This window comes from Linepithema humile, chromosome 7, assembly GCF_040581485.1.
Source record: "Linepithema humile isolate Giens D197 chromosome 7, Lhum_UNIL_v1.0, whole genome shotgun sequence".
Lineage (NCBI taxonomy): Eukaryota > Metazoa > Arthropoda > Insecta > Hymenoptera > Formicidae > Linepithema > Linepithema humile.
Window position 1 is genome coordinate 5,799,430 of NC_090134.1, and position 12,277 is coordinate 5,811,706.

The 12,277-nt window shown below is 40.1% G+C and overlaps 1 protein-coding gene across 1 annotated transcript in view; it reads left to right on the forward strand.

Annotated features, from left to right (window-relative positions):
- LOC105668197 (PDZ and LIM domain protein Zasp) overlaps positions 1-12,277 on the forward strand; it is a 34,072-nt gene that overhangs the window by 18,590 nt on the left and 3,205 nt on the right. The window contains exons 9-18 of the mRNA XM_067359022.1: positions 495-683; positions 903-1,002; positions 1,726-1,872; positions 2,511-2,567; positions 3,487-3,622; positions 4,083-4,127; positions 6,243-10,137; positions 11,345-11,531; positions 11,603-11,723; positions 12,098-12,213. Coding sequence (XP_067215123.1) covers positions 495-683; positions 903-1,002; positions 1,726-1,872; positions 2,511-2,567; positions 3,487-3,622; positions 4,083-4,127; positions 6,243-10,137; positions 11,345-11,531; positions 11,603-11,723; positions 12,098-12,213 — 4,993 coding nt within the window. The remainder of the gene's footprint in view (positions 1-494; positions 684-902; positions 1,003-1,725; positions 1,873-2,510; positions 2,568-3,486; positions 3,623-4,082; positions 4,128-6,242; positions 10,138-11,344; positions 11,532-11,602; positions 11,724-12,097; positions 12,214-12,277) is intronic.

Below are 12,277 nucleotides of genomic sequence, written 5' to 3' on the forward strand. Positions count from 1 at the left end.
AAAAGTTATATTAAAATATGTTCATTTATTTTCTTCGGAAAAAACAGATCTGTTTTCTAATCTTGTTTGTTAAAAAAAAGTACACAAAAACACTTGAACATTATATTACATTATATTGTACTTCAAAATATTCGCTCATATTTGTTTAAGCGTCAGTTATTTTTGACGATGTTATTTTTTTTAAATATTCATTTCGTTACAGAAATGAATTCTAAGCACTTGTAGCTTTAGTCACCTCATCGTTCTCATTCGTCGAACATAATTCTCATGAAAAATCATAATACAAATAATAGTTACTCCCGGCCTCTTTCGTCGAGGTATCGAGTTTCCTCTCTTTTTCTCTTCTTGAATTCGAGTGAACAGTAATAAAATTAAAACTCGTGGCACATCCAATACAATACCACCACGTTTTTATTGTTGTTATGTTAAAAAAGATCGATTATCCTGTTGAAATAAAAAACGATCGCGTTGTTAATCTACTTATTTTTTCTCAGAGGTGTCTTCGTAAGGATCAAGGACAAGAATCTCCATGTGGAGTGCTTCAAGTGCTCGACCTGCGGCACATCTCTAAAAAATGTCGGTTACTACAATATCAACAATAAATTGTACTGCGACATTCATGCGAAACTTGTCGCCAGGCAAAACGCACCGTCTGGTCTCGTACCTCTCACTATACCACCACCGTAAGTAACACAATTTAATATACTTGTCTTACATATTACACGCTTAAAATGTTTAGAATAGAATTTTGTAAAAAATTACAATAATAAAATAATAATTTGAAATAAATAAAGCAAAAATAAATGTATGCACAATGTAAAGGTGAACTTAAATACATAAGAAAATAAGTTTGAACGCTTACTATAAAAGTAAATAACAAGATATCTTTTGTGAATCGATAGAGGTGGCAAAGCACCGGCCAGCACCATTAGTGCGGCATTGGCGAATGCTCCTTTATCGCCGCCCCTCAGCAATCACGGATCGTCACCTCTGCCATTCTCCGTAAGTTGCTTCATCATAATTTGATTCTCTTTACGAGGCATGGTCACGAGGCGGAATTTTTTTCGCGCACGCATTTTCTTGCCTGTTTTGGTATGGCTTATGAAGCGAGTATTTTGCATTGAGTGTGTGGCTTTGCTGCACTCGCGCGTGATTTCACGGCGCTTCTTACGATCGCGAGTCGAGGTCGTGGCGAAATTTCTCGCGCATTAACGATTTCTTTCTCATATCATGCTACAGGAAACAATAGTCGCTCAATGTGGCAACATCACCTTCTTAAAAGCCGGTTTCATTGAATTCGATTCGTCGTATTGAAAGGCTAATGATCTGTCGTAATAATCAATTATACTATTCACAAATTACATAATTTGCTTTTTGTTAAAATTAATTAATAAATTTAATTATTTCACAAAATTATTTTATGGCTAAGCAGAAAGAGAGTGCGCGTTCGAATATTAGCGTATTGAATATTTCACGTAAAATGTCTCGGCGAGATAATTCAAATAATGAGAATGATATTTATCATTTGTATTATAATACAATCGACGAAATAATAGTAAATTAATGAACAGTTTAGGAATTTTTGTCCTTAATTAATCATAAGTTCCTTAAACATAAATTTACGATAATCACGCCGTGTATGGCAAATAAAATTTCCGATTTGCTGCGCGCTTATTTGAGAATTTAACCGGTGTGGTCTTTGCTTGGCACTAATCGCTTTTCCAGGCGTGCAATCGTACGAGTCCCGATTCTGGATCCCAGCATATATGGCGATCGACCTCGTACACGAACGGATGCATCAGGAATGGCGAGTGCAACGGCGAATCGAAAATGTTCACGAGCACGATCACCATCCAAACAGGTGGCACAGAGGTTGGCAATGTGCTCGAAAATTCGATTTCTATATTTCGCTCGCGTTAAACACCGCTAATATACCCTTCGTCATTCCCTTACGTAAAATGTCCAATAACTCAACATTATTCAAACAAAATTTTATATAAAATATTATAGATGCAGAGTTTTATAGAATTACGCGCAACACGTTATCATATGTATAAAAATATTACAGACAAAAATATTTTAATATTCTAAAAATATTCTCGTCAATTATATCAAAGATTTAGAGATGATAGCTGATTGTTTTTCACATCTACTGATCAATATGTGCAACAAAAGATACATGAATTCCAAACTAATCTTTGTTAAGAATCGGCACAGTAACAATCATATAAATATATCTGTGCTGAATCATGTATTAATTACAAAACCGATCGATCAGTCACCGACTCGTTATTTCACTAAAATGTCCTTGCGATCGTAAGCTTCCTAGTCGACTCTAGGTCGACTACCCAGTTATGTTGATCTCTATCTCGCGATCGACTATTTCGGACTCATGACTAATTAATCTGTCGTAATCGGGAGCGTTCCTGTCGATTCTTTTTTCCTCCTTTCGTTCCCTCCCACCCATTTTTAATCCACGTGACATCGTTGTGTCGTTTTGTGCGTTGCAGCCTACCACCCGTCTTGGCACCCCGCCCGTCGATCCACCCAGCATACGATCAGTTCAGGTAAAGTCCCAGCACGATTCGTAACGCTCTCGTCGATCTTCTCCGATCTCTAAGATCGTCAGTATCTCGCGATAATCCCGCAAAAGTCAATGTTGTGCGAGACGTCGTTGCTTTAATGTGACGTCGCAAAATTAATTCAAACTTTTGTCTTTGAAAATAAATCAGGATAATATAACTGTAAAGAAATATCTGTGCTTGTGTGATTGACAATTATTAATCTTTTGGAGCTTTTGTGTACAGCGCTGTGTTTTGATCCTTCTTTAATTATCATCAAACTACGAAAAACTAAAAGTTTAGAATTGCTAAATTGTTCTAATAATTATAATTTTTGGTTTAATTTAAAATTCAACAAAGTTGCCTAGAAATTTTATTTATGGAAAAAAGTAATACTTAAAAGTTAGTGATAAATGGATTTATTTTCGTTACTTTCGTATTTCATAACTTTAAATAAATAAAATTTCAGAAAAGGTAAAAAAAAACCTATGATCTTATCACATATGAAACATTAATCGTTCTCAAAAACTTTGTGCTGATAAATTAAACAGTGTGTAATTGCTCGCATGTGACCTCTTTAAAACTTTTTACATAGAAGTACGATATTCCTTGACTTCACGCGATATAGATCACAAATTAACTTCTCGTACTTTTGCATTAGCAGGCGAAATCAGGGCAGCGAAGTTTCGTGCGTTCAGCTATATTTGGCACTGATAACCTTCTACAATCTATTAATTCCATAAATGTTATTTTTATCCTACGTTATTCTTTATTTAACAAGTGCTATTTTAATTTATACAAAAAACTATCGACATTTAAAATAAGAAAAAGAAAACTTTCATGCCTTAATAAGTCAATATATTACAATAAAATATTGCTTTAAAAATAGATCGCCTATTAAACGAAGAAATTTATATATTTACAGGCACCAACGAGCAACAATCTCATCGGTCCTAAGCCCTTTGGTGGATCGAGTGGATTCTCATCGAATTTACCTTCAACTCCGATATTAAATTCCGGAAACAGTACCTTGCCACGTCCTCAGAGCCAGACTGCGACAGGTAAGCCAATCTTATTATTCGATGGTAAATTAAAAAAATTTTTGCAAAACCGTGAAGGTGATCAATTTTTTATCTTACAAGATCAACATTTGATAACATCAAATTCGTGTAACACTACACAAATTTGTTCATGTATTTATACAATCCAACTTGTAACATCGCACATAAATATTAAAACAGGAATTAAGCACGACAAATTTCAAAATCCTGAAAAATGTATTAAACTCCCTACTTTTTATGACAAGTCGAAATATTTAAATCGCGAACAACAGAATAGACAAAGAATAATATTCCTATCGTCTAATTTTTTTCTTCAGTTTTTTTATTTGGCAAATTTCCACCGATTTTATCCGTTGTTATCTGAAAAGTTCGAAAAAGCGATCTCATAATCGATGTTAAATGATCGCGATCTCGTCTCGTGTGTCCTTGGCCTAACTCTGCCTTCGATTCTTGCAAATAGGTCGGTACTCTACCCTGCCAAAGCCAAAAAGTTCGCCTTTCAGAGGTACGACGAATAGATTAGAGCCGCCGATTGACCGAGTTTCGAGCTTTGGCTGATACGCCTCCTTTGGCTTACGTCCTCACATTTTATATTGCTCTTTCTCCTTCGCACGCAGCTCATGCATCAATCGATCGATTGATTCTCGTTGGTCCGTATCATAATGTCTCTTTAGATAAAGAGAGAAAAAGAGAGGATGGGAGGTTCTTTTTCAGATTCGAGCATCGGAAAGTCTTATTCTCGGCTTCTTATCGTTCGTCGTTATCTCGACGACGACGGCGAACTCTGAGAGCTATGACAGTTCGTAGCGGCCGTCCGTTATACACTTTTACCCCTTTCTACTTTCGCACTTTAAAAACTGTATGTACTCGAAAAATTGTCCAGATAGTCAGATATCTTGAATATTTTAGATAATTTATAAACAAAAAATTTATTTTAAAAAAGTTAGATATATTTGTGTGGCAAAATTATAAATCCAATACTATGTTAATATATATATACGCATAGTATGAAATTATAAATAATAAACTATAACTTAAAATTTTTCTTTATTTTTGTATTATTTCTTTTTTGTTGCAAAAGTTTATAGTATTAAATTTAGTAAACAAATTTTATATTTTTTATTTTTTCAGAGAAATATTTTGTGTAACTATAAAAAGACTTTATTTAGCAAACAACTTTTCTGGACAATGCATAGTTCGATCGTCACGTTCGTGAAATTTCGTCGCGTGTTATCGTGCCTCTTCTCGCGTATAATCTTTCTTTTATCTTTTTTCAGCCGGTCCGTCTTTCAACCCGAAACCCAGACCCTTCTCCCTCACATTCGCATAAATCAATAGCTCTCGATGCCGCCGTCGTCGTCTTCATGCTGGCAACCGAAACGCAAACACACGATCCAGATGATATAAAAGTGCCAGATTATAAAATATCGACATATTTCGCTGCTTTCGATTTTTCTTTCGAGTGTTATAGTTTTCGACATTTCTCAATAATTAGGAGATGAAAATGGGAAGAATTTTCTCCATTTTATTTATCTATTAATTTATCAGCATAATATTACAATGCTAATAAATGTTCCTTTATGCTCGGAACTATTTCTCTTTTATTTCTTTCGAGATACGAGAAAGAAAATCGTGAGTCAGCAAACAAACTTAATGATACTTCTCAAGTGTTGCTTGGTGACAATTTGTATTGTCATCAACTCGAAGTGTTGGATAAATAAATGCGAATGCAAAAGAAAACATAAATTCTTCATTCAACAAGCGTACATCTACTTCCACTTTGGTTTTTTATTGCGCCATCGTCTCTTCGGTACTCGTCCACAAGTTCATACTTAACACCGTTTTTTCTTCGCTTCGCATCGATGCTCTGAAGCACTCGAGACACCGCTAATATCGTCGCAGAAGTAACTTTAGCTACTTACGATCAATCTGACAGCGGCATTTAACACTCGCAAACTCGCAGTTTTCTCACTGCTCTATTAGACTATCGAGTGTCGAATGATTATCAAGAATGCACACTTGGTGATTTAAATAATAATAATGGTTAAGTCTTCGGAGATTATCGCGAAGACTGAATCTTTAATCTCTGAATGTCTTATAATTTCGCTTCTTTTTCTTAATTTAGCATACCGGGTTGTGCTCGTGGTCTTCTTTCGCCGAAAAACGTCCGATAAAATTGTCTTATAATTTGATATAATCATTTCTTTCTTTTTATTATTCAACATTAAAAATTCAAAATCAAAATATTCTGTAAAAAAAAGAAGATTAGATTCTAATATCGACTTCGTAAATTCTAAAATCGACTTAATATCTTTAAAAATGGGTTCGTAAATATATAATAAAATATTCCAAAAAAGAATATTTAATATCGCCTATATTTTTTATGACAATTAATAATGTATACAATAATTCTAAAATGACAAACTCATCAGCTTTTTAAATATATTTGGAAAATTTAAATTATTTTTTGCGCTAGCATATTTGAAATAAATAATTTTACGAATTCGGCAGAAAAGTCGAAGAGACCACGAGCGCGCGCGGTTCATCGGGCTTCTTACTCACTGCAGATTTCTCTGTTTTTTTTTTGTTTGTTCTCTTTAACGTACCTCCCGACAAATCTAATCTGTTAAATACCCACCCAAACGCATGTATTATATTTTTCGTGTGTTATGTATCCTGTTTTACCTCGTGATTTCGACATTCTTATCGTCCGTCGCCACCCCCCTATTCGTCACCCCAGAAACCTCCAGCAGTCAGATCTACGAAAGATCCTGCTATTACGAAATCGTGGAGGGCACGAGGAACCACTCTTCCCGCCCCAGTTCTGTAAAATCCGGCCGAAGTCTTGCTTGGCCACCCCCCAAACCTATCGAAGATATCACATATCCCACTGCCAGTCCTCTCTATATTAATCCGAATCCCATCCCCGACAAAAGGTGCCACCAGGCGATCAGAGAAAAACGTGCCAGCATCGAGGCTTGCCAGCGAGCTTTAAGCCGTAGAACCGAAAGACATCGAAGTGAAAGCGTCGATCGGGAGGTCGAAAGAGCGACGAGAGAATATAATCGTCGGCACGAAATTGACGCGATGGATCGAGTGAATTGTCCTGGACAACCGGTGTATCGGCGTGTCGAGCTGGTGGACACGAGCAGCAGAACCTCTCGATCGGATGTGACAACCTCGAGACCGAGCTCGACCGACAGTGTCCGACGATCGCTGACACCAACTAGAATTGTGCAGCCGATTCCGAAACCGTGGACTGCGACCGTCAGTGGCGGAGGTACGAATCTGTACGAGCAGAGTTACGCCGGGCAGCAGCAACAACCCGCGGGGCAAGTCTGCAAGAAATTCATGCAGCGGGAAATCTGTCATCGAGAACGCGTGTCGGGCGGCAGGGAACATCGGGAGGAACAGCGAGCTTACCGAGCGGAGATCTGTCGGAGGGAGCAAACAATTTGCCCAAAACCGCCCTTGCCCACGCCTAAGCAGGAGCCAGCTGAGATAATCAAAGAAGTCGACACCGAAGTCACCGATCTGAGAGGCGACGAGACGGACGAGGCGGAAGTCTCGAAAGGAATTCAGGGCGAACACGATTTCATCACAGAGACGGCTGAAGAAACCGTAGACGGCATGCGTGTAAAACAGTCGGCAACCTTCGAAAAGACCGTGGAGAGAGTGCCGTCGCCGGAGAAATCTAACACGCCAATAATTGAGGAGGCGGAGAATGAAACAAAGACCGAGTGCTTCGCGAAAAGAACTGAAACGCACATCAATCGACGAGTGGAAGATACAGCGGAAGAACGAACTGTGGAGGAGTCCGCCGAGACAGTTACGTCGGCCATCGACGCACAGCAGATGCTAGAGAAAGCCAAGCAGGAAGAAGAGGAAAGAAAGAAAGAAGAGGAAGAAGAAGAACGAAGGAAAGAGGAAGAAGAAAGAAAGAGACGCGAAGAAGAAGAACGAAAACGGCAAGAGGAGGAAGAAAAGAAAAGACGTGAAGAAGAAGAGAGGGCCAAGAAGCACGTGACTTTTGACGACGATGATGTAGAAGTTGAAGAGGTGCGGGAGCAGCCGTTAGGCAGAACCGTCGTGCGAGAGGAGCGCATCACAGAGTCGGAAGGATCTACTCCAGGCCGTTGCAAGATTACGAAGGAAACGTACGAAGAAATTACTGAAGAAGTACTAGTTCAAGAACGAGTGAAAAGAAAAGGAGCTGAGCGGCCGAGCTTGGAAGACGAACGCAAAAAAAGCTTGCGGGAGCAAGTGGAGGTCCATCAGAATCTCCGAAATCAACAAGCGCCGGAAAGACGCAGCGTCGTTGTGAAGTACGGCCAGCCGCCTCAAGATACCATGGAAACGTGTAAAAAGAGAGTGCAATTCTTGAAAGAGACGGAGACAGGGCCGAAACCCTTGTCGGACACGCCCGTGAAAAATTCCACGCCGAAGGAGTGGAAGTCCGAGATGGTGAACGCTCTGACAACTGCGCCCGATCGATCTTACACGCCATTAAACGCCACTTCCAGCGTAAAAGAGCTCTACACCGAAGAGACCATCTACCTAGACCACAGATGCCGACCTAAACCACCGCCGCCTAAGAAAGAAATTCGGCCAATTTCACCTTTCCAGCAAGCTCTGACGATTGCGCCCGAACGATCTTACACTCCTCTGAGTCGCGAAATCGGGCCGGAAGATCAGCAGATCGCCAGTAGATCGCAGACTCCGAGCCTTCAGGTGCAAAATAACGGTCCTTGTCCGCCGTTGAATATTCTGTACGGCGATGAGAATACAACGAAAGAATCTTACGCGCGAGAGCAAATATGCGTTAAAAAAGAAATTAAAAAATCCGGACCGCGACCTTTGCCCACTCCGCCGCCGGATCATCGTCTGAGAGATTCTTCGGCATCGCCTGCTCCAAGATCTCGACCGGAAACGCCTAAATCGTGCAAATCGTACACGGCGGGTCTGAAGAAGCCCGATACCATACCGCTCTATCAGAGAAATCTAGTGGCAATGAAAAAAGGACCGGTGGAAGGTCAGCCGTTCGTTCCCAGCAGAACGCCGACCCCGACGCCTAACAGATCGAAATCGCCTGCTCAAGGACCGCCCGAGCCGCCTGCTTGTTATGTAAAAGTTCACGCGCCAAGAGTTCGAGAAGATCCACCACCATCAAAACACGGTGGATCGGTGCATTTTCCCTCGCGTAAGACCATCTCCTACAACGTGGAAGAGGATACCGACAGCGGTCACAGAAAGCAGGAATATTCCGCGTCAAGAACCGTTAATTATGACGAGAAGGAAACCGCCAATCTCGATGCGGGCCCGACGGACGCGCTCTACGCTCAATTTCAGGAAACACGATGCATGACTAGCGAGGAGTCTAGCGAGCAGCAGAACACCGCGACTCTCGTGAAAAAAGCGCTTCAGGTAGTCGAGGATTACGAGAAGTGCGAGCGAAAGGAAGTGTTGCCGCCGGCACCGCCGCCTCAGAGCCCGCAACCGAGTATTTGCGCTATCAGCAAGGTGAGCCACACGAAGCCCATCTTATCGTGCCCTATGACCTCACGAGCAACCCCCGCGCCGATCTACAGCAGTTCGACGGAAGTGCGTCACATACGATACGAAACACCGTCGCCGAAATCCTGCCCGGAGACAGGAGTGACCGTTCTACCGTGTAAAGCGCACTCTGATCGCGGTATGAAAACTGGCGTCGTCGTGGTGCCGTGCGAAGATTCGCAAACTACCTGTCCTAAGTCCGGAATCTGTGTGACGCCGACGAAGGATCGATCGGGCGTGTGCGTGTCGCCCTGCTTCGGCATGCAATCCGGCACTTGCGGTCAACCGTCGGGCACCTGCGGTCGCGAATCGGCTTGCGACTTAAACATCTCCAGCTACCCGGACTCCGATATCTGCGTCACCCCCTGCGCCGACGGTTCCGTTTGCGTGGCACCATGCAAAAAACCCGGTCCGAGTCAATCGAATCTTCCCTTCCCGCAAATCCCGCTTCCTTACGAAGAAACACCACCCCCGTCGACCGCTCCTCAATGCCCAGTTCCGAGCTTCAAGCCTCGCACTAACCTGAGCGGTCAGCTCGCGCGATTAACGGCCAAGAACGGCCAGCAAAACGTGCCCATGGTGCAGCTTTACAAGCCAATTCAGCCCCGAGCTCAAGCTCAGCCTCCCCAGACTCAAAGCTACACCGAGAGCACTATTTATCACGCTCAGAGTTACCGCGAGTCCCACTGCGAGTCCGGCAATAATTGTCAGAGCACCCAGAACCGCTGCCAGGACCAGATTCACTGTGATCCCCCTAGTAAGATCCAGAGTTTAGTAGACCCACCAAATTTGTCGTCCCACCCGGATCTAGGTACCGGAGTCGGCGGCCCCGGCGGCGCGAGCTCCAAGAGCGGATCGTTCGCGGGTAGCAGCGCGCCTAAACGCGGACGGGGCATCCTGAATCAAGCTGTCGGAGCAGGATCGCGTATACCGCTGTGCGCACACTGCAACTCATACGTCAGGTACTCGAGCCGACTGTCCGGATCGATGATTACGCCTGCTATTTTTGTCGTTACTCCTCATTGAACGTATCTATTTTCCTAATGCCAATTGTTTCAAGTGTTGTTTTTCTTTTTTGTTCGCATTTGTTTTTATATTGGTATGTGTTTGTGTGCGTATGTGTATTTGTTTTTTGTGTTGCCTTTATTATTGCTGAGGAATCAATTTCGAATTGCTCGAAGAATTTATTTGGAGAATTAAAATGCTTCCATCTTAGCACACTGAGATGTGTCAGTGTATTTAAATCAGCTTCTCAAAAATTTCTAAGCGCTAAATTATATTTGAATATTCATCGATAACTTTGAGTTATGCGAAGATTATTGTTAAATATTATATTAAAATGCAATTTCAATCTTTTTTACATTGTTAAATTTTATAAAATAGAATCTCATATTTTTAAAATAACAAGCTAAGAATTATAAAGTTCTTTAATATTTTACACATTATTTACACTTTATGCAATTCAAATTCGCTATAGTAGTTAAAAAATTTTATTTTAATAATCTATATAAATTTTTATATATTTATTAATATAATTTTGTATGATATGTAAGTATATGTAAGTTTGCAATTAATGTTTTTCGTTACATTCACGCTTGAGAATCTACATTTTCGTTTATCAAAAGTGATTGGAAGATTTATTACTCTTGTTAAGCTAGCACCCCCACCACAAAAAATTAAAATAAAATATATACTCAAATAAAGTGCTATTTAAGTATATATATTTTGATTATTTTGGTATATATTTTATTTTAATTTTTTGTGGTGGGGGTGCTAGCTTAACAAAGGTAGATTTATTGCATTTGTATTTATACAAGTGATTGATGATTGTCTAACTGCAACCTGATTAACAAATGATTTTCACTGCACGTTGTTGACAGCTAACGAAGAAAATACTAATCACAAGTCAAACGGTTTCACCCTAAAGCCAGTGTGCTGTAAAGACGGCAAAAAGTGCATAAGGTTTGTATAAAACTCCGCCTTACACGTAAATATCTATTAACACTCGCGTCTTGGAAAATAATGTGATTGTTACTTGGCTATTGTAAAATGTCAGCTTCTTTTATTATGCTTTACTCGTTACTGGATGATTCTTTCCTAAATATGATAATATCCATTATTATCTCCGTTCTCACAATAATTACAAAATTAAATTACGGTACGACGCAGAGGACCTTTCATCACCGCTCTCGGCCAGATCTGGTGCCCTGATCATTTCGTATGCGTCAACGGTCAATGCCGCCGTCCTCTTCAAGACATTGGCTTCGTCGAGGAAAAAGGACAACTCTACTGCGAATACTGTTTCGAAAAATTCATCGCGCCTTCGTGCAACAAGTGCAATAATAAGATCAAGGGCGTAAGTATATCGATGATACACCGTCAATGGCAATTATAATAATTATCATTGATTACTCATTTAATATTCAGGATTGTCTGAACGCAATTGGAAAACACTTCCACCCTGAATGCTTCAACTGCGCCTATTGCGGAAAACTCTTTGGTAATAGTCCGTTCTTCCTAGAAGAAGGATTGCCCTACTGCGAAGCTGGTTAGTATTTTAACGATTAAAAATACAAAGTGCACATGATAACTATAATAAATGAAGCAGAAATATTTCCTAATATATGCTTTATCACACAATTAATTATTTGATATTATTCGGTCATAATCAATTCGAAAATTTGTTGCCATTATTATAAACTTTTAATAAAAAATTACTATAAAAAATAATAATTTATTGATATGAATTAATTAATTATATATTAATTCGTATCACAATAAATTAAATATACAAGTTTCATTAAATATCATGTGAACTCAACACGTTTTCAAATCATTTCACCATTTCGGAATATAACTACTTTTCTTCACTTCACCGTCCAATTAAATACGAACTAAGTAGCGATCTATCTTTTAACGCAGACTGGAACGAGCTGTTCACCACAAAATGTTTCGCGTGTGGATTCCCAGTCGAGGCTGGCGATCGTTGGGTGGAGGCCCTGAATAATAACTACCACAGCCAATGCTTCAACTGCACGGTCAGTTTTAATTTACAAGAAACATAATTTTCTAAGATATTAAGTTTTATTTCACTTTATATTC